This window comes from Trichoplusia ni, chromosome 8 (assembly GCF_003590095.1).
Source record: "Trichoplusia ni isolate ovarian cell line Hi5 chromosome 8, tn1, whole genome shotgun sequence".
In the NCBI taxonomy this organism is placed as follows: Eukaryota; Metazoa; Arthropoda; class Insecta; order Lepidoptera; family Noctuidae; genus Trichoplusia; species Trichoplusia ni.
In genome coordinates, this window is record NC_039485.1 from 6,510,507 (window position 1) to 6,534,037 (window position 23,531).

Here is a 23,531-nt window from a genome sequence, read left to right on the forward strand (position 1 = left end):
GCAAATGTATTCAAAGTTAAGTTTGATAAAGTTACAAAAAGGCATAGAAATACTAAAACTACACGAAAATGTATGGTAGTTATTATGTATGTGGGTATTTGTGCTAATGTTCTGTACATTCCTATTTCAAAGTAAAACGTAGCCACCAAATAAAAGAGTGTGCATTTAATCAATACCGATTCTTGGCAAATTAACCAAAATTGTTAGTGTTAATTAAATGCTATCTGTTTCGGTAAAACAAGTTTGGAATCACCTACGAGTACGTTTCAGGCGGAAGCATGTGTGCAAAGTAAAAACACTTTTAACTGGATGAAATTACGAAACATTTTAGTTTGAAAGTGCAATTATTTCAAAGTCTTACAAAACGTCCTTAATCATTCAGTTGGTTAGAATTGTTCGTTGTTACACACGGTAACTATTAATTTTGCTTTTACATAAAGATACTAAAGTGAACTATTCTGTGGTGTTCAAAGTGTGGTTAAAGAACTTTGATTTGTGAACATAAAACCATTAAAGTGCATTCACCCCTATTGTATTGTCACAATGAAGAGGCAAATTAGGTATGCGATTCTTATTACTTCCAGATTAAAAATAAAGACTGAAATCAAAAATAATATTCCGACTACAAAGATCGTTAGCATTTTGTTTGTTTTAAGATGTTTCGTCTTTTGTTTTAGACGTCTTATCCAAAAAAATCATGCAATAAATTCTTGATTGTGCAATGCTCTTTTTCAATTGTAATCTGCCGCAGTAGTCTGCTTTTCAGGTTGTTGTACAAAGTAACATACAAATTATTTGCTTGAAAAATCGTAATCTAATCAATCATGCAATAAAATCTAATAGTAGCAGAAGATAGGACTAATTTACGTCATGGTACTTCGAAAAATAGCTATTTATAACACAATTAAATATTGTCGCTAAATCACTTTTAATCTTACGTACTAATTTAGTTTCAGTCAGGAAAATAACTCGGATAAGTCTAAATAATTTTTCAATAAAACTTTGCGAGCTACTTGGACATTACACTTGGTATTATCATATTGCCAAGATTTCGTATCGTTATCGCTATCAATTTGGTTTCACAAACATACTATGTAACACTAGACAAGTTGATTGACATCACCAAACTAGATTCTAGTACATGATTTGGGCGGAATCGTAAAACGTCAAACCGTTGTCAAACTGAACTTGTGACCCCAATAGAAGGAAAGGCAGATAACCTTTAAAGTAAAACCTTAAAAGCTAGCGCCTTTTTTATATGGCCATATATATTTTTTTCCTTGTTCGATCGCGAATGTGTCAGTGAAATTCATTTTCAAATTACGAAAATCGATTACCAGTGAAACAAAATGAGTATTAGCAAAACAGTTTTTCGTAAACAGGTTGTAAATAAATGAATCAGTAAATTAGATCATCATTACGTTAATACAAAAACAATATGCATAAAACTGCTTCTTTTTGTTTGCGACTAAAATGCCAGCTGAAGCCCAATCCCGTACAAGGTCTACCTCCTAGTTTTTCTTAAAGTAGGTAATATTATTGCGGTTTTGGAAGAATGACAGCGTTCTACACGTCGTAGCATGGCGTCGCATTATCACAATTGCCCTCTGAATAAATAATTGCTTGGAATTTAGAGTGACGTTTATTGTAGTTGATTGAATGCCGATGTGATCCTTATGAGGAGTGTAGCCGGCCTTGAAGGAGCCTTCCACGTCCAACGCTCAAAACGTGTATCAATTACACGTCTCATAAGCCTGAGAATCGCGAGTATTGTTTGCCACCTACACAATACATTAAAAACGCAAATTGTGGTAATTAGGACTCGTTCTAGACTTTAAAATAAAATTTAAGTAACTTAGTACGCTTGTCGTGAAAACAGAATTTATTTAAGTGAATAAAACACTCGCTGATGACTAATCGCATTATAAATTCTTATTTTGACTTCAGCTCTACATACAAGCTTGTTACACACACAGCGATGCCGACGGTCAGATTTCCATTAAGGAAATACAAATAGCTAAAAGTCTATGACTACTAGTCAAATATGTATCCCATGTATACGTATTTTTGCCAGTGCAAGCCTATTTCCGTCGCTTCAAGCGAAGCACCCAATGAACATCACTAAAATATTATAGTCTGTTTCTCAATGGTGTGACGTCATCTTATTGATCAGACGCCCTGGGAGTCCCTACTTCTGTCAATGCGCCATGACCATACGTCACATGTGATTGCCATACCAGCTATCTAAGAAAAGCGAAGGAATTATTTAAAAAAGTAACAAAATATGCTTGTAATAATATGTAGCATTTTTTATAAAATCTAGAGGTATTTGGTTTATAAAGTTTTTTGAGTGGTAACACAGAATGAACGTAACATCGTTTTTAGTGATTACCCCTTGGGGTGGTTGTTGCGCATGCGTGGAGAATATGGCGAGGCGCCGTCGACCTCTCTGCAGGGCGGTAGTTGCCGTGCTATGCAGGCACGAACTGAGCTACCCCAGTTCAAAATAATTTCATAACTACGATCCTTTAAGGTTTTTGTACATAAATTACTTATACTAAGTAAGGTACAAATGTTAGCGTTTAAGTGACATTCATTTTTCCTTCGATTTTTCTATAAACAAATTATTTTTAAAGGGGTCAGTCCAGCTCAGATTCATCTCTGTGTAGTATTTGCATTCGGGCACCCTCGGAGACGTTCGTGCATTTCCGTAAGAGTCGCCTTCCAACCCTCGTCGACATGCCTCCATCGCAATCGGAAAAATCTTTACAACATTTCCTACAGTTTTCCTAAAATACTAAGTTTGAAGTGAACAATGTGGTTATTATAACATAGTTTGTACATGGTTAGTGTAGTTATAGTTAAATAGTGAGTTTTTATGGTTCTGTTTTGTGTTAGTGGTAGTTAATTGTTGTGCTTACACGCTGTGCTACAAGGGGTGAAAGCAGTTCGATAATAAAGGTAAAGATTGTAGCGAATTCAAACTCCTTTCACAGTATGTCATTTTTACGCCATTTTCGAATGCTTTTGAAACGTATTGTGAACATAATAGACCATTTTTATGCTGCCATAATACTAGTACGGTATTGTACAAATTCTAGAATGACGAGTTGTAAAATAACGTAGAATTGTAAGTAAGACATTTCTTTTTCCAGATTCGAAGCCATGAAAGACGTTGACGACGACTATGACTGAAAAGGGAGACGTAAATAGGATGCTGGGTGAGTCCAAAATTAACATCGTTTATATCAATTTAAAACTAGTGATATCCTAAAACATATTTTTCTTTTACACTCTAGAAAGTTCAAAGAAAAAAATTATTCTTAACAACAAACTAAAATTAAAAAGGGAGAATTTTTTGCATCGACGATTTCGGGACACAATTGCGGTTTATAATATACCTACCTACATATTGACTACAATAACATTTAAGATTATGTAGATTTCTGATTCTAAACTTTGCTAAAAAAACTAACGTCTTATAAATTCTTACTTTATATGCAGTTTTCGTTCCGCGATTACTTCACAGTCACGCTATACTTAGATTACTTTTTGGTTCACGGAGAAGTATTTTTTGTTAGTAATACGTTATTTCAATCAATTTATCTTAAAATTAGTCAGGCGTATCCAGTGCGGATGTCACGAATGTCGTTTCCTTAATTCTGTACTTAATATCTACGTGAACAGACTAACGCGGTTTGTGTAGATTTTTTGGTATTCTAAAACGATCTTCTACTAAAAACATTATTTAACAAATTAACTTCATCATACATATCCTATGTTTCTTGTCAAAAAAACTTGGGACGAAACTTGTTTTTAAGATAGTACAATAACAAATACTTCTGTAATATATTGAAAGATTTTGTATGAAAACCTTTTTTTCCTGTTTTCTATACCCCAGTAACTGGATCGAAGTTAAAAACAAGTGCAACTCGTTTGGCCTTAGAACAATTAGATTGAGTTTGAACGCAAAAGTAACACGCTATGCAACATACATATGTATGTATGTAATTAGTTTACGTAGTATCTTAAATAAAACTAGTTGCCAACCAGGCTTAATACTGACACAATAATAGATTATGAAAAACTCTTTGCACAAAACCTAGGTACTTCTTTCATTGCGAAGAAATTAGCGCTACGAAGAAATTTAGACTATTGAAATGCGTAATTTAAACTTCGTTAGCACGTTAATGTACCTACTGTTTTAGAAATAACATTTATGTTGATTTAAAATAAGAAATTCTAAAAAGGACTTTTGCGTTTAGCAAAACGAGTCTCTAACCTAGCTAGAGGCAAAATGCGAGAGTAACTTCCTTAATTAAGCGCTCTGGGAATACTGGCAAACAAGGATAAGGGAAAATACTCGAATTACATATTTAAAATATTTTTTAACTTTATTTTAGTAATTAAGTATCAGCTGTTTATTTGTTGTTTCGATTTGTGAGCTGTCCAAATCTTTCACACGTAGCGCCTACAAAAAAAGTTCATGACGTTAAATTTATTTTTAACCCAGTTTAATAATATATATTCTTGTTTTCTTAGGCGCCACCAATATTTCTTTAGAAAACCAAAACCTTCATTTCGCGTTTCAAATCTTTTAATGAGTTCTAAATCCTATTTCTCGAGAAGTTTGAAGTTTTATGTAATTCGGTAACGGATAATTAAGTACATATTATATTCTCTGCAACGTTAATTTTAACAACAGTAAGAATAACTAACTCGTTTATAACACGCACGTTATTATTCCTGTAAATTATGTAATGTATGTTGATTTCGCATTCAAGTTTCCTTGTAATTTTGTCAGGCGCCGTTTATAACATTTAAAATGTTTTCATTTGTTCTGCAAAAGATTTCTATCATTCTATTGTTTTAACACCAAAAATCGGCTTCAAAACAACCAGCGCTAAAAATTAAAATTAAACTTTAAATCGCAGGCTAATCCATATGAAGTTGACGCACAGCCTTATTTCCTCTTTTTTCCTTTTTGAATTTGGATAAAAGTCAGATGGACTCTACTCAATTGAAATTTGACACGCATCGAATTGATTACGATCTTTCCTCATTTGCAAATTGTTGCTACTTCCTTACTCACCCGACTATTGTTTTTATCGAGCCCCACAGGATACCTTTGTTATCATTGCATTGAGTATAAATTCTTTCTGCAATGCTTATGTAGACCTTTTATTGTTTTGTAATTCAATACTCGTAGAGCATCTCTAATAGGAAGAATAGAAAATATTTAGCTCAGTGACTTCCAGTGACTGATGCCAGTCGAGAAGCGCTGAGGCGTGGTAAAGTACTTTACAATAGCCCTTAAAGTGAACAGATAAAATATAAATTATCGTTTTTCCACAAGAAAATAAAATACTTGACTGTTCGATCTACATAAAAAAAATATTTTGTTTGTGTGTTGTGCAACGACGAGGTGCACTAGGCAACATCTGATTAAAAATGATAGAGCGCTTGTGGCGTTTATTTTTAGCCTTATATAGAAATCACGCCAAGGCTTGAGTGTCGCGAGATGCGTCCAGCTATCCATATGTTTGTGTCTTTCCATCGTAAAACACTGATAACCTCTTGATAAAAACATTTCTACTCCCACACTTACGATAAACCTGGAGAGCACTCAAGACCTCGGCATCAGTGTATTACTGAAAACAAGCAAAGGTGATGTGTTGTTTAGCTAACGCCGCGATCAAAAACAAATTTGTTTTTGGAATTAATAACACCGTTCGGCAAAGTAATAAAGAACTCGTTCATGAACTGAAGATAAAGAAGAGAAAGAAAAAACAAGTGCCTCTAAGATAACGTTATAGGTGAATAGATCAAGATTATAGTGAAAAGTGCTAGTAACTGTGAAAATGATTGCCTTGGTGTTGTGTTTGCTTGGGCAAATACTTGAAATGGCGAAAAGTGCTTATGGGAAAATTGAATTAGAACAGTTTGAACCAAAAAAGGAAAAGCGTCGGAAGCATAAAAAGCGAGTGCGAAAAAGAAGGGGACGAAGAGGTAACCCTTTCTCATTCTTGTCTTTTTTCTGGATTATTTTCTAAGAAACCATTTTTAAGTTACGCCAAAATACCCTTACAATCTAAAGTACCGATAACATCGGCTTTTTCAACAATGCTGTCATCAAATGATGCATCATTATTCAGTCCAAGTAACTACTTAATATGTTGTGATTTACTTATTGTTTGTTCTGATCTACTCGATACCCCGTTCATTAGAACTATTTACATTTGTTAGCAGCCAAGGTCATTAGTTTGTGTATGATGTAACCACATGTGGGATGCCAAGTGGTATGACAGTGTCAAGTTTCAAAACAAAATGGAAATCCCCTTTCAACGACATCTGTGTAATGGCGTGGAAACTAAATCGTATTGCTTCGAACGCGCTTGAACAGCTACTGATACGACTTACGAGAGCATACAAATTGGTGATGAAATGATTAGCTTAGTCACTGCTACTAGATGGCGCTGATACTCATTGTTTGATACCAACTTATAGATTTATCTTCGAATGAAATTATTAAGCCATGTGATAGATTACGTTTTATGTAGGTCTTAATTCAACTTAACGTCGCCTTTCAAACGTCAGGCCATGTCAGTTGCTATATTATTTATTATGCTTTTCACATCGTGCAAATCTCTTTCGCAATTCATTCGCCATGTCCGGCTTACACGTCTTTGTCTGAATCAAAAAAGGTAGTCGCAATATAATGACTAATACTTAATAGAAAGAGTAGGCGGAGAATTTGTTAGTCTAAACTGTCAGTGTACATTAGATTCAACAAGCTGATAACATTTGCATTTTGATTAGCATTTACTGATTTCGCGGAAGTACTTTCTTACCGTGTCGTCACTATATTAAATACTTCTTCAATTTTGAAATATACGTGAAAACAGACTGACGTGACTTTATTGCGAAACGGCTATACGCGCTAAATCAATTAGCTCACTCCCGTTTGAAGGCATAAACATATGGAGCTTACTCCACCGCTCCAAGTCTTTTGTAGATCATTTACGATAGTATAAATTTCAGAATGAGTGTCCGATGCAGCTTTACTTACAATTAACTGTATAATGAATGTCGTAGTCTTGTAGACGGAGTATGGGAATGAGGAACCGCAATCCACATTGGTCTCTCGATTTGTGGGGTCATTCACTTAGTTTTGTGTTATGACTGATTTGGCGAACATACCGTTACATTTTTAGCCGGCCAGTGTTACTGTATCTACTGCAAACAGAAGCCTATGTACATGACCTTATGTCTTATTTGTAGAAATTTTCAAGGCTCATGGTAAAATCCTTATCTTATTTTTTTGACACTTTACGAACTGTCTCAGTTACTTAGAATCGTTTGAAACAGTAACAAGCGTGATTTTTTTATTAATTACAACCTCATTATAAAACGGCTTGTTATACACATTCTCAGTTACCAGAAACAGAAAGGTAAACCTTATTGATTTTAATTAGTTCACTAATTAAAATAAATTGCAAACTTAGTAATTAATTACTCGTTTGACGTTATATTTTTTATGATTATTTGTTTACAAGATTAATTAGCCAAGTTAGCAAACTAAGGTAAACTTTTTTCTTGTTATACGCTATTAAAAGTTAGGAATTCAGACGCGGGTAATAAATTAATCGAAGTTTTTAGTAGTTCAAAAAAAATGTTTTTTTTTTATTGAGCGAGTAACATCTGCTAGCATTATTTATACAGAGTACAATAACAAAGTTAGATTGACCCTTATTTGTATTTGTTATGCACCCTACTCCTATTGAGAGGCTCGTGACGTATCGTTCGAACTGAAGTTGGCGCGCATGCGTACGTCAGTTACGGGCGCTGCGCCTGCGCGTTTGACGCTTTACACGGCGGTGCTGTAGTCGTGATCCGATTAACAACGTCAGTTTTATTTTTATTCTAACATACTATACTATGATTATTACATTAAGTTGTGCATCGTACTGCTTGATCTGATCCTTTTGAGCTATTATCGCTTGGTTTTATAAATATCTTATCCAAATTTAATGGAGCGTAATCAGCCACAGTTACAATAACTCGATTGCAAGCAGTGAATATTGCATATTTGAGATTTCATATAATTTCCCATTATTTTAGCGATTACATCTCCTTTTGTGTTTTGTTGTTTGATTCAAGTGTTAAGACGTGTTGGTCGTAGTATACTCCAATTAATCCCGATCTATTTGTATCCCGTCCCGTTCCCGACTCGCACCCGGCCACCTGCGCCTATGTTCACGACGCTTGCTGTCTCACTCCCGCACCCGAGCTCATTCACGCAATTCATCCAATATTCCGACCGGGAATTCGGGATAGCGCGCTCGCAGCTGTCAAATCAAGCGATACGCCGCACATTACTTGTAATATTATAGTATTGTAATCTTGTTTTTATTTCACGTTGCAGTGTCTTTACTTGTGTTTGTCACGTGCAAAAACAATGTGGAAAGTGGTTGTTAATAAAATTTTCTAAGTAACTTGTATCCTTTCTGACTTACAATAAAAAAATCGATCGTAGACGCGAAATATGAGGTGTTTTAACCCTCGATGTGTCAAAGTGTATAGTGATGAAGGTGCCTAAATTACCATAGTGTACATATTTCGAACACTACATAAAGGATACATTGAGAAACGAAAATGCGGATCAAGACACACTCAGATTTTCGCCCGAATGGTAAATATTGTTATTGACGCGCAAACTTATCATAACCAACTAACAAAGGTGCACTAATTAATAATACCTATCAGTTTTACTAATGAATATCCTAATCTTAGTAGTAAATTAAGATCACATAAATCCAAATCTACCCACATTAAAAAACGCTGTGGGTACTTAAATAACATTTGATCAAACTACGTGTTTATCAAGTGCCCAATCTATGTTGTGGATGAACAGAACATTTGTGCACCAATGCATGCGGGTACATGTTCAACAATGATATTCACAGCGTTGCTCCAAGTCAAGTCGCATTTGGCACGGCTAATAATTGTAATGAAAATATTCTAACACGCTATTGTTATAAACTCGAAAGTTGAATTTCACCAGCTTATGTGCTGTTCTTATGTAAAAAATTTCAACTTTCATAAGAATGCTTTACAAATTTGTCAACTATAACGAATTTGCTTGTGAATTCGCAATTAGTTGACATATTGAAAAGGCCACCGAAGTTTCTCTAACTCTCTAAAGGAGGTTGGTATAAAAACAACACAACCTTAATCATAATTAAAAATTAGGAGATATTGTTTATACATTTTTTTAAGTAAACAAACTAAAGTATCTAGATTTAATAAAATACATAATTCTGATCTAGTTTTGTTAGAAAGGAATAAATACACAGATTTATTAGGTAAATGTTGCAATTACAATTTATAGACATGACACATGTAAGTTATTTATTCATCACCGCTTTTTAATGACCTTAAAAACATAAATCATACATTTATATGCAGTCTTAAATATTTCAACTTTGTAACTAAAAATTACCATCATGCCAAAAGGTACACCAAGGACACGACTTGCACTTAACTTAACAAACATAAGGACATGCAAACAAACGTATTTATAACTTACATTACTCAGACAAAGGTTTCGTTCAACATTTATACCTTAAAGAAAAATATGTGAGCTGTAGAAAGTATGACTTATCATTCCATACGAGTTGTAGAGATACGCTATCAATGTTGCGATCTTGTACGTTATCGTACATGGCCACTGACAATGTCGTAAAACAAATTTCACCATAAAATACATTCCTAGGTCAAAATTATTATTGTTTGAACAACAAAACATACAACCGGGTTCAAGTTAAAAACTACTGATCAAAACGTCATAAAATTCACACGGGACTAAATTACAGCTATTTTACGTTCATCTAGTACTAAATTCTAAGGTAAAGACAAAAAACAAACTCCTGAATTGAAAACCGCCTCCTTTTGAAGTCGGGTGAAAACAAAATATCTTTCTAGGATAATTATTGTATACTGAGTAGGCTGATAATAGTATTGGCTCCATGTGTTAAGCAATCGTATTGCCTTTATTGGGCTCAATTCTAACTCAGGGTAGCAACGAACAATTTTTGGCCAATGTCAAATTGGAACATTAATAAGATATTGACATAGATTTTATTCGCTAACGCCACAGGTACTAGGTAATACTTAGAATTATCGAAGTTTTCTCTAGAATTTTAAAACCAAAACTGGCAAATCTGTCTAGCCGTTCATTAATTTTAGCCGTACTTGATAACACCAATTCATTTTATTACAAAGCTCCTACGACTTCTTATACAGTATGAAGAGTTTCTATATTGCTGTATATTCTTAGTTCTTCGAACAAACAGAAGTTTTTGCTTGCTCAGAAGCTGGAGGCCGACGATACCGGCTGTTGTGATTAGGCCAGTCATTACACGCGATGCATTATCGCCGAATGAATTCAGGCTCTGGCGTTCTAATGATTTAAATTACGATGACTTGTCCTGTCCTCTCGTTGGCGCAATTGAGCCGGCCGAGGTCGGGCGCGGTTTCATCACGTACACAAATACGTACAATAAAACATCTTCCATATGGTTTGTATGGGAGACGAGCGTTATTTGAAACATGTGTGATTTTGAATGCAACGGTCTCTGTATACATTATTGTTTTAAGACATTCTCAATTGATGACGGAGTAAACAATGCTTAAAAAAAAATTGTGTTGGTAATTTATATCAACGAATATTTATTTCAAACACATAGTTTTATGCAAACTGCAATATAAAGTATTTCTACGCGGTTACTTAATCCAAATTGTATCTGGTCGGGTCCAAAATCTGTTACATTACATTAACTGTATTCCAAAAGCAATAGTGCCTCCTTATACAATCAAAATAAGTGGTGAATAAAACTCGAATAAAAATCTTATAACCAGTAAAAAAGAATAAAGTAATAATACCCACTTGGCTGAACACTGTTTTCCATTAAAATATAACAATGATTCAGCTCCCCACCAACATATAGCCTCTAGCAAAGTAGGGGCGTTTTATACTCTATCGGGCTTATCCATTAGGGTTAGACATGAAATAATTGTTGTTACTTCTACATCGTTCAACAACGAATGGTTATGAGAACAGTGACTCAGGCAAGGCAATTTAGCATGACAGTTGGTGAGCATTACCTAATAACACAAATGATGTAGTCAATATTATCACTTCTCACTTATCAATAGGTACTGTAGACTCATTCATACCTCAGAAAAATCATTAAAGATTCGAAATGTGGACATTACGTGAACAATATTGATAATATGTGCACACACACTTAAGAAGAGGTTTTTTATGCTTTGTTCACAAACCTCCCATTGTTCTTTCAACAGCAAGCTACCACGATTCTGTTTGATTACGGCGTTATATTGTTATGGTTAACAAGATTATAACGATAATTCTGTTTCGTAAACTTTATTGGTTCAATATCGGGCTACTTAAGTAAATCGCCTTAAATAAGAAACAAGCACGCAAGCAACTCCTACTAACTTCCTACTTTCTTAGTAAATTGATTCTGTTTTTTTTTTCTACAATACACTTAGTGATTAATAGTTCCACTTTTTATTAGTAGATATTTAAAAATAGATAATAGATTTGACGTATCGTCATCATTTTCTCGTACCTAAATATTCCATAAGAGAAGAAAAAATATTACGAAGAAAGCATTTTGAACTTGTCCCACTTTTAAAATTATAAAACAAATCTATTTAAAGCATATCTTCTCAAAATTTTCTAAAGTAAATTTTATTACCCTTGCCTTGCATGCAGCCGTGAAAGTTGACAAAGAAAATGTAGCTACTCATAAGATTTGGCAATGACAAATATTTGATCAACGATAAGACATTCTTCAAACTGTCTGAGATTAAAAACGTCGCTCGGCTTCTTGTAGCTGTCTGCGGGGCTACCCTTGACACCCTCGTAGGGGAGAGGCTTCCTTAGTCAATCGATTTCACAATCTACCCTTACTGTCGGCTGCGACACAAATAACTATTGACTCAGGTGAACCCCCAACACGAACTTCACATTTATTTTTATAAAGTTACATGACATCTCTTTTTATCCGCTTATGTGTATGTAAGTTATATTTTCTCTTATAATATGAACGACGTCTTTTTAATTTAAAAATCTTTTCTTTAGTTTAGAAAATAGCAAAAGCGATTCCACAACTTCTTAAAGACCATAATGTAAATCAATCATTTTAATTATGTAATTACTTATACCTATTAGTCTGTACTAAGTAGATAGTACTCGTAAAACAGCTAGACTATTACTGGAAACAGGAAATGAAGATGCTGAAGATAATAGCTTAACTACATCAAGGTGTGCTCATGAACATGATACTTATAAGCAAGATAGGTAATATAATTTTACGCACAATAAATCTAGGCATCGTTTAATATCTAGTTTCCCGTACACAGCGTGTCCTTACAACGTGGTAAATGGTCCCGGTCTAGTGATTTTAATAGTAATTTTAGTTTCCTTATTGTATCAACCTAGAGCATCTACTTATATAACGAGCACATATTCTATTCTGAGTTACATTTGCAGACGTTAGCTAGACGTGTCTTGGTTAAAACGATGCTGCGTTTGGCCAGAATTATCACTTCAGTCAGTCAGTGTTAGTACTAATGCTAAGTATTTAAAGGCAATAATTACTATTTGTAACACTGCAAGTAATTATTCTATAACTGTGCATGTTCCCTTCTAAGTCAATAGTTTAATTTTAATATCTTTTTCACCTTGTTTGATGTTGTAGATTGTTGTTAGACTTCCTGACATGTCAACATGTCGGAAACAGTATAACTTATCCTACTATTTCCAATAAGGTAACGTAAACAAGTGCACGAAGAAGCTCTTTATTACAAACAATAGGTTTTTTTTAATAAACTCAAGTAAATCCGATCATGACGCACAATTCGCTTTACTTAAGTCTGTAGAACTATGAACTTATCCGCCTTTTAAAGGTGAAGTTCATTCGAAAAGTTCACGTTCACAATACAGCGCTGCATTAAATTTTTGACAGGATTATGCTAAATACTTCACGACAATGAAAGACCTTTAAACTTTACCAAGCCTTATAATTATTTGTGATGACACAAACATTATTTTAGCAGTCAGTAACAACATGTTATTATGTTTGCATTATGTGAAAACATATTTAAATTGACTTGACTGAAGCATTCAACACTGTTAGCAGGTACCGAAGCGACGCCTAAACTAATGAATAAATATGACGTAAAACTAATAACGATTGTCAAAGTTCGTGAAGCATTTAAAACGAAAAAAACTAGTTAAAAAGAACGAACGTAATTAAATTATCACGCGCATTCTTGACCAAATTAAATGTCAGGGATCAAGATAAGGCTAACATGAAATGTGTCCAGTACCAAAAATGGTTTTGTAAGAGATGCATTTGTGTTCCACAAGGTGCGCATTGGGACCAGGTGGAAAGTGAGCCGATTATCGCATCTGCCGTGTTTACTTAATTTATTGAGTTGTTTAAATTCAATACAGGCAATAATTTGGTTACATGCAAATCACTACGAAACTTTATTTCGTAAAATATTTTAGTTACGCCTCCTCTCTGATTTTATCCGTGCACGTAATGCTTTGCATACTTTAAGGCTCAGTTTATAAAAAGGTTACTTATGTAACTTAGTCATAAACGTACAAAATTACGTTATTAGCTGTGTTAGAAGTGTTTTTATTTTTCTTGGTTATAAAACTGATACGCCCTAGATAATCAGAAATATTTACTATGATCGTAATTCTAAAGTCATGACTAATCTTATTAAGATTACGAGGGTTACCATAAATGATAGATGACTTATTAGTTTTAAAGGAAGATTTCAACAACAAAAATATAACACAAAAGGTATCTGAATCAAATAAATTGTTGTTGTTTATACATTTCCGTCTAAATGTCTGCCTTGAGCCACCATTTATCTTCCACGGCGACAGGGCGACAACTAGGTCGTTTCTTTTTATACACCTTTAACAAGATTCCCATCTGAAAAGTTAACATTTTTATTTCCGTGTTACTTTTATTCGTTGTTTAAGTAAAACCTTCGTAAGTCGCACAAACATACATTTAGATAAAAATTACTGCTGTGCTCGAGTGAAACGCTTTTAACAAATTGTTTGCGTCAAATCAACGTTGGAATTAAAAGGTTTTTTTATAATCTACCGAACATTTCTCGTTATTACATTTGGGGTAGGATTAAAATACTGACGGTTGAATTTAAGCTACAATTGGTTATTTATACTGTGCAGTGTCTTATCGTTGAACCATGTTAGGTCATCTGTTTCATTACTAATGATATGAGTCACATCCGGGATATTTACTCGTTCAAAATCTACTTAGTTCAGCATAATTCAAGTCCCCTTCTCTTCAACACCTCTTGTCAGGTACATGTTCATGCTTTAGTGTCTAGCACACCCCTCTAATGGCTTAAGTCACGAGATGCCGCAAATTTGCAATTAAAATAGTGCGAACACCACACATGGAAATTAATTAACAGTGGAAAAAGTATCATAGCATCGTAAGTACAATAGCACGATATTGCCGTCTTTTGACAATCGATAGAGATCTACGGCCGCTCTCTAAATCGAGGTCAATGAGACAATTTAACAAGAAAACTAGGTATAAAGGAAAATATTAACATATTACAAGTATGGTCTCTTTCGCGAGAATACAGACGCCCATCATAAAATCACTCGATGAATCACCCTGTGCGTGTGTAACCGGAAAAACTTAGTAACGAGCTCGAAGGATTAACGGCCTGAGGGACAAGGGGACACGCTATATAATATTGTGCGAGGAAACCACCACTGGATTGCTTTCCTCTTATAGACAATCTAATACAGCCACGACCTTCTCTGTCTGTTGTGATTTATCTAGAGCGACACTTAAGTTCATCAATCTTTTCTATAACTTGAAGTTGTCCACCTTACCTTATTTCTTCAGCAAAAAAGGTTGCGTGCCGATTAGATCTTGTTTTTAACATAACAGCGACAGTTCAAGATTAGCTTGTTAAGCCGTGCAGCCTGAAATTATCGCTAAGTAAATATTTGGTATCAAATAACCAAGGTTTTATTTTGATTTATGATAGTGAATCATTATTATTTTGGAAAGGAATATAAATTTTCCTTATGTTTGTTTCGCCGACGGTTTTCCAGGAATTCGTCGGGGTTAGGGTAGCTCAGTGCGGCGACCCCTCTCACCCTCGCTGTCTGCGACGTTTACACTACCTATTGACATGTATGTACATGTAGCTACCCAGTATACTTGTAGAATGTCAATGCTATAGTCCAATAAAGTTTCCCAGAAAGTGATTGAGTAGGTTATGTTGTCCGTAACTATTCTTATCCATGCGAGAAAACAGAATGTTTGTTATTAGTTTTCAATTATTGATTATCGATATTAATAACTGACTAAAACAGAATCTACTCGAAAACTTGACTGAAGAAGCTTCTAAATATAGCACAACAAAGTCGCTCCTAAGTATTGTTAACGATTTATTAAATTTGAAAGCAGCTGTCGATTTAGAGGCCCCTTTGCTGATGAGATGGGCAGAGCAGTCACGTCAGCGATGCGGGGGCGACGGGGACCGCTGTGCGTGCCCGAGCCAGCAATATTAATTTCATTCCCTTCCCTACGTCCATTAAAATGCCTTAGTAATGACGCATTAACTTGAAATTATACACTTTTGGCTATAAAATTCGTTTAAGAACAATTTGTGCAACCATCCTTAGCATTTTTATTATATTTTTTTTACCTTCATATTACCTTTACATTTGTGAGAAATTGTAGGATTAATCGTACAATGTATCGTTCCTCAAAAGGGATTAAATTATTTGAATAGGAAAGAAATAAATAAGCCTGCACCCGCGTAAGTCTGCATCTGAAGGCTTTTGTTTACACTATGAATGCGAAACGGGTTTAGTGTTCATTGTTTGATAATTAATTATTTTATTTCGTTCTATTTCAGATTCATAATTCTTGGTAATACCAGATTTGTTATAACCTAAATATATACCATGAGGATAATTAGCTAGAATGCCGAAGCATTATACACATCCTATAGTAGTCATCTGTTTATAAAACAAAACCAATTACCAATTTCTACGCGATTCACCGTAACGGAAGGCATATTTTTCAACTTTCTTTTGCACTTTGTCAAGACGCTATCATTGTTATCTTTGCAGATTGAAACACCACAATGTTAGCAAATATTGACAGTAACATACGAACTTGAAGCGCTCGGGACCGATATCACTTTCAATCGAAGTGTTGTGTCCACATGAATAAGAAATAAGAGTTTCCTTTCTGCAAACAATAAATCGCGCTGGCCGTCGCGCGTCGCTCTGTACGCACGGCTGGCACTCCGCCAACTTTTCCTTGCAATTTTACTGCTTGCCCGGTTCGATACATGGACGTTTTGCAGTCGGAATTCTAGACGAAGATGGCAATAACCTATCAGTTTTATTGCTTCTACCACTAACTGAGATTTACGCGTTCGTGTCGTTAGTTCATCCTCAGCTGATCCTTTGAAGTTGTCGCTTGAATAAAAAAACGTTTCTATTAGCTATTCAAATGCCGTTTGATAGATGACTTCTTTGCAACGTCCGTGCGGGTACATAGCTGATATATTCACGGCCAGACTTCCTTCTATCGCTCCGGATTGAATGTATATCGAGTCCTACGTGACTACAGTACGAGAAATATTTCAAATTAGAATCAGTATGTTTTAAAATAAACACGCGTAGAGTTCGCGACCTAGTTCAGGCTCCTACAAAAGCCTTAAAATGTGTTGCAATGTGGAGCAAGGCTTTATTAATTTGCAGACCAATATGTACATGTTTAAAATCGTACGTTGGAACTATTGTGTGAAAATAAGTGACAGTTGTAATTAGTGTTGAATTTTAATGCTTACGTGGAACAGACGCACTTATATGGAAAGTGATCGTGCAGATGACTGATAAGTAGTCTGCTTCGTAAAAACCAAGGCATTGTGTTGTCAACGTCATGCATAGTAATGCCCGCTGGAGCATGAATAGAACTCCATGGAAATGACTTCATTACTAACAGTACCTACGCACGTTACTATCTCATTATTATAAAGTTTGAAATTACTTACCTCCTACTTCTTGTTACTATTCAAAATAAACTAAATACCGTTAGACATTAGTGACGCTGAGTTACGGCGATTTGGAATAAACTGGTATTTATGTCAACTGGATTATAAGGTTGTAACCTTTTATTCATAGGTTAATGGCTGTTGAATAAGATTAGTCAGTAATGCCAGCCGGTACTCCAAAAATAATAAAGAATGTTTAAAAATATGATGCGTGTTATAAATAGCTGCATACTTAGTGTAGAGGAATTCAACGCCGGCGTTCAGAAATGATGGAAAACAGATCGTTGCGGTGTTAAATGTCCGACAGCTCTTATTATTAGGTGTAAACTACTTGATGGTGGGTTCGAAACCGTAATACGAGTAGCAAAAAATATATGGCTATGTTGCCTAGAGGCCCACCGGGTTGTGTAACTATCCACTGGGTAATGATACTGTGCGAACCATGCAATCGGCGTTAATTTGAATTTAGCGCAATGCAGTTTTCATACTGACGAAGAATCGTTTTATTCTTTGTAGATTAATTTGTAATTTGGCCAACGAAGTGGGAATGGATGAATGGATTGGATGACATCAAACGTGCGTCTTAGGGTAATTTTTAATCTGTTGTAGTATTTTTTTTTGTCTTTTACCCCTGACTCAAAGAGAGGGTTATTATGAGTTTGAGGTATTGTCTTTCTGTTTGTCTGTCTGTGGCACCATAGCTCAAGTATATTGTACTAAAAATGAATTATGGCCAAATCATTTACAAATTTTGGGTTGTAAACATTTTAAATTCATCTTGCTGACTCGATGTTTCTAGCAATTTTTGTCTATTGTGCACTGCGTAGTGTGCAATACGCATGTTGCACAGTTTCATCGGATAACGTTGTTAATGTTCCTGGCGAACTCGAAGCAATTTCCCTCATGCATTAAGTACACGTTAACTGTAATTGCTGCAGTGTACATATGTGTACGTCACGGCTACAGACGTTAATAAAGTGTCAGGGACGGACAAACTCACCAATAATGATCGATTCATACATCAACGCGAATTAGCACGCCGTGAATAAACTTGTTAAGTTAATAAGCAACAAGTGGAATACAATTCACTTATAGAATACAGGTATAAGTAGTTTGTTCACTTTGTACAGTCTGTAATATTCTGAGTATTTGGAGTATCATTTTATGATGTTTTGAACTGAGTCTCCTGACACACAAATCGCGAAATAAATTTCTCTTAGTCCGGCATGGCATGTTTGCTCTCGAGTGTTATATTCACATACCTTAAACATTCCATTCAGCTTAGTGTTGTTTTGAAATAGCTACATAGTATAATAATAATGTTTAAGTTATAGAAACGTCAATTGATAGAATCCAAAGCAAATGATCAAAGAGACCTCGACGCGAGAATAAAGGTTTATTTTCACTGGAAGTGTTCTTAATCGGTTCAAAGGCACTGCATCGATAAACCCTGAGAAGTAGGGCCTCTATGACAGGCGCTTCAATAATACTGTATCGGTGGCTATGTGCTAGCTATCGTGTTCCGGTATCGGCGCGATTTCTCTGCCACGGCCCGCTGCCTGTGAATGGAGACTAACTTATTTCCCCGTCTGTTATAAAAGGAACAATACAGTTTTCAGGGTTGATCCCTGTTTATTGGATTTGATACCATCAATGCGGATGAAATGTATGACAGCTACGGAAACGGATGTTGATGGATGAACGAAATTGAATTACTTCTTTTAAAATATTTTTTGTTTATCTAAATATACATCTAAACGTGCTATAAATAAAGTTCTCTTTTAATTGGAACTGTCATTCTGTAATCTAGATTGGTATGCCTGAATTTCGTAACGTAACCTTGTTGTTTAACATTGTACCTAGAAGTGTAGTCGAATTAAATCTGACTTCGACTTCCTCGAATTGGCACTAGGCTTATTTACTAGTAAAGAGTATCGTAATACACCTGGTCCTTGTACCCCGGGTGCGGTGCCAAGCGATGCGCCGCGGTCTGCCAACGGGAGACGCCGCGGGGCGCCAATGAGCCTCGGTTTATTTAGCTCACAATAGTAATACCTGTCCAATAGTGACCAATGTATGAGTATTGTGGCATTGTCTGTTATTTATAGGAATGGCTTGTAAAAACATGTAATTACGGGATTGTTTAATTGTAAATGCTATAGATTATTTAGCCGAGCAATGGTTCAGCCACAGGTCTTTGTAGTATCTGTCAGAAGTGATTTGATGTTTTCAGGCACCCTTTTGGCACGTATATTTCAAAGTATCATTATGACAATAAAGACCAAAATACTCACGAAAGTCGGGTCTGGTAATCCTATTTTTGTAATTCTAATTTGCAGTAATTTGGCACTCCAGACCGACGCAGGAATGTATGTGTCCAAAATAACACTACATTACATGTACATATAGTGACAAGTGTACATTTTATACATTTTGGTCCATAACATAAATACATCAGACATGCCATTTATGATGGGACGTTATTCAGGTCTATAAACGGAATGCTGAATCATTCGAAATGAGATCAGTGTTTAAGCGTATCATAAATAAAGTTTTACTTTTAGGGCAATTTCCTTAAGCATTAAGAATTAAGATTTATCTCTGGGCTAGGCTGATTATAGTCAATATACAATTCAGTCACGCTATTATTAAAAAAAGCCTCCAGAAGTTTAAAACTGGAAACAGCATTTGTAACTGTGCTTACAAAGTATTAACTGAACCCTTGTGTAACTAAGACAAAAACGCACATTTTTTGAGTAATCTGTGTCAACTATACAGTTTCCTAGACGATGTAAACCATAGTAAGATTGTGTCCACTTAAACTGTGATTTATCCTCCTTGAAGCATGCTAAGCATCCATGCGCATCCTTTACCCATTTTGTGGCGAAACGACGTTATAATGCATCCTGCATATCGTACACTTCGGGTTTAGACTATGTATATAATATATACATGTTTATTATGTGTATCTTAGATGCTTCAAGAAGCGTTCCTCTGTAAATTCTATCGCGCGAACCTGCTGACGGGCGGTAGTAGTTTATAATAGGGTTTACCTACAAGGAGCTATTAATCTCACTTACTCGCTACATATTGCAGATACACATAACTCATACAAGTACATAGATAACTGCACTGAACAAGTTGAAGTGGTCTGAACGTAATATTCGCTCTCAGCGCTAATTATTTCAAGGGAAAAATCTATAAACATCCGTGCCAGGTACGATTATGCAAATTCGCTGACTTTTTATTATGATAACAAATATATTTTTCCTTGTGGACTTACTTAACTGAAATGTAGGACAACCTTTTATTTATGCTAAGGTATACGTCTTGTATTAATTAAAGTCAACTTTTAAATGAGATTTTTAATTATAATAATTACGCAATGTGAATTTGATTTGCATATTTTATTGTATGTAATAAATTATATTGACTTTGACGTTTATGATATGTGATCTTTGCATTAAAGCGGAAATACAAATTGCTTTCAAACCAGCTGGTTAGCTCAATCAGAGACACATTCATGAGAAGACTTGTTGGACAAGTAAAGATTTTCTATACCTTTCTTTTGCCTTATACGATAAGTCGATGGCATTTTATATAATATATGTAAACCTAGCTGTAGCTAAGATATAACTTCCACGATATAACAGTCTAGAAGATAATTGACTTTAAGTGTGAATAACCTTTACTTTTTATAACGACCATTAGCCCTATATTCTTATTCCAGCACAAACAAAACACTGGACATAGATTTCAGTTTTAGATATCACTAAATTTGGGACTTGACTTATTATTATTTTTTTGCAGCCTTAAAAATAAACTTTTTTATAGCCTCATTTATCAGTATACATTTTACCGAATAATGGCGTTTTTAAAATACACTTCAATTCGTTTTAATATCATGCAAAAAGGCTTGCATTGTTATTAATTTACTCAAATACTCAATTGTCCCAAATATAACTCTCAGATTCAGAGAGCCTATGTAAATTAATCCAAAAACTCACGGTAAATCTCGTTAAATACCGCATTATCATCATTAATTTTACTTACTTTACTTATTTAGATATAACATCATAACAATACGAAATGTTACAAATACAATGGTTGTTTGTTAGTCTCCATCTGAGAGTTGCAAAAACGCAATCTTAATTCGAATCATCTGAAATTATAATTTCACATAGCTCAGACAACTCAATAATGCGTAACCAATTATTTCTTTTCTCAGCACATGATCTCCATTTATTCACACATTTCTTAATACCTGAGTCAGCTTGAGGTTTGTTTTTAATAAAAATTTAAACAATATTCAAGATTCCGCAATAACTTTGTTGAAGTTGCATTTATATGTAATACCATCCGTGGGATTAAAAGGTACTTACAGCACGTACTAGGTATTTCTAGATTCCTGCGTTCAACGAGTCCTGAAATAAAACTGATATCATGTTGGAGGCGAGACGCATATACATAATATGTAGAGCACTATCTCGCTTCAACAGTGACATCTGTTCTGCTTAAAGAGATCATAGTACAGGCATTGGTATGAACTGAGTGTTTGAGATAAAAGCTTATTGTTCATAGAAATTCTTACCAGATGAGTAATTGACTGATCTAAGTACGTATTATGTTTAATTAATTAGATTACATGTGGTGCGACTTTTAGAATTTTGGGAATTAGGAGGCAACTCTTTCCTTTGCGAATGTGAATTCAAATTTGATTGTGATTATATTTAGTGGCGATTCTGAACTATGTATTGGCATAAGGTAAAAGGATTGAAATAAATAGGAACGATTTTTGTTAAAATACGTCTAACGGGTAAGCGATTCATGATAGTTATGTTACGATATATAGCTCTACAAAACAATCCAAAACACTTGTGATGAATAATCTATTATTTATATCGTTTCTAGCATTTATAGTTACAAAACATAAATTATAATTGTAAGATTACACTCGTATTTTACCAAAAATATTATATATTTTTATAACCAGTTTAAACAATCGGTCATCAAGAGACATTGTAAAATATTATATTTTAACACGAAACAAGAGTTTCTTTTTTCTTTTCTGTTTCAACAGCTGCACCAATAGCTATAAATGAGATGTCAAATCAGACGCGATGACTCAGTGTTGAGTGAAATATTGAGCATAACGACACATGTCAAATTAGGGAGGGCTTTACCAAATGTGTACGGTCGAGGTTATTTTGCTTTTATTGTATAGAATTAGTTTTTGTCTTAAGATCACACAACTGCTTAACGAACTCAAGTGTGAGTTCCATTCTATTTTTCTTAAAGTGTGAAGTAGGTACTTTTGTAAAGTTAGGTGTTCATTTGACCATTGCCCCAATTTCACTATTTATACTGCCGATGAATTCCGTACGAGGCGGAACACTCATTGCCAATACAATGAATTTCCAATTATTATCTTGAAAAAATGCTAAGGAGAATATAATAATGTCAATTTTCCATTAATTCATCGGCAATTGTAAATAGCGAAATTGGGGCCTAGTTAAAAGGTGTATTAATATTTTGCATGTCTCCATATTAGCAATGTAATTAGTATTTTATCTCGAGTTAATTGCACACTATCCTGCCTACTAATGGTAGTGAGCGGACATTTAAATCGTTTGCTGTAAAAAGCTAGACTTAATTATCGTTAATGGATGTGTTTCGACACTATCCCGGCTTGTTCGGTGTCACATCGCAAACTGTCTCTGTAATCACTATTAATGATGACATCACGCACATTAATTGTCGACGAAAAAGTCCATCGCCTTAAATATGGCAACTTTTCCATCGGAAATTTATTACGCGGACTAATTTGGTCGCGGAAGTGATCTGAATGTATTATTACTTTTTATTTTCGTCGTTCTATTGTTTTATCGTAATAAGAAAAAGAACTCCGTCAATGGCTTTTATCGGTCCGTGAAAATCTTATCCAAGTGAGAGTATTGTGATTGTAGATAAACAATAATCTGTACCAAATACTTCATCATTCATGCTAGAACAGATTAAAGATTAGGTAAAAGTTATTTTTGTAATCGTTTATGTAGTCCCAGTATAATTCAAGAACAGGAATTCTATAAACATTAAGTTATAAATTATACAAAATCGACAGAAGATGCAAGTAACATTTAAAAGACAAATGACATCCTGGTAAAGATATAAAATTGACAATTTATTTTGTCTTGTCTGATCGTCGCCATTTTTCAGCATTGACACTTAAGTACAGCTTGAACTGATAAAAATATACATGGTGTGTTAATTTAACAACGTAAATAAAACAAAATACATTTCAATATTTACTGTTATTATTATACCGATATTCAATATGTCAGTGCTCGAAACAGCCACCT

General features: G+C 34.6%; 1 protein-coding gene across 11 annotated transcripts in view; it reads left to right on the forward strand.

The window, feature by feature from the left end:
* Window positions 1–23,531, forward strand: part of LOC113496438 — a 63,803-nt gene that overhangs the window by 319 nt on the left and 39,953 nt on the right. For 3 of the 11 annotated variants that reach the window (XM_026875647.1, XM_026875648.1, XM_026875649.1), the window contains exon 1: window positions 5,514–6,009. In XM_026875647.1, coding sequence (XP_026731448.1) covers window positions 5,862–6,009 — 148 coding nt within the window. In that variant the 5' untranslated portion in view covers window positions 5,514–5,861. Of the gene's footprint in view, window positions 1–97; window positions 561–2,631; window positions 2,962–3,155; window positions 3,222–5,513; window positions 6,010–6,446; window positions 7,906–8,081; window positions 8,693–23,531 lie in introns of those variants that run through there. The other 8 variants (XM_026875658.1, XM_026875657.1, XM_026875653.1 and 5 more) reach the window with 7 other exon arrangements.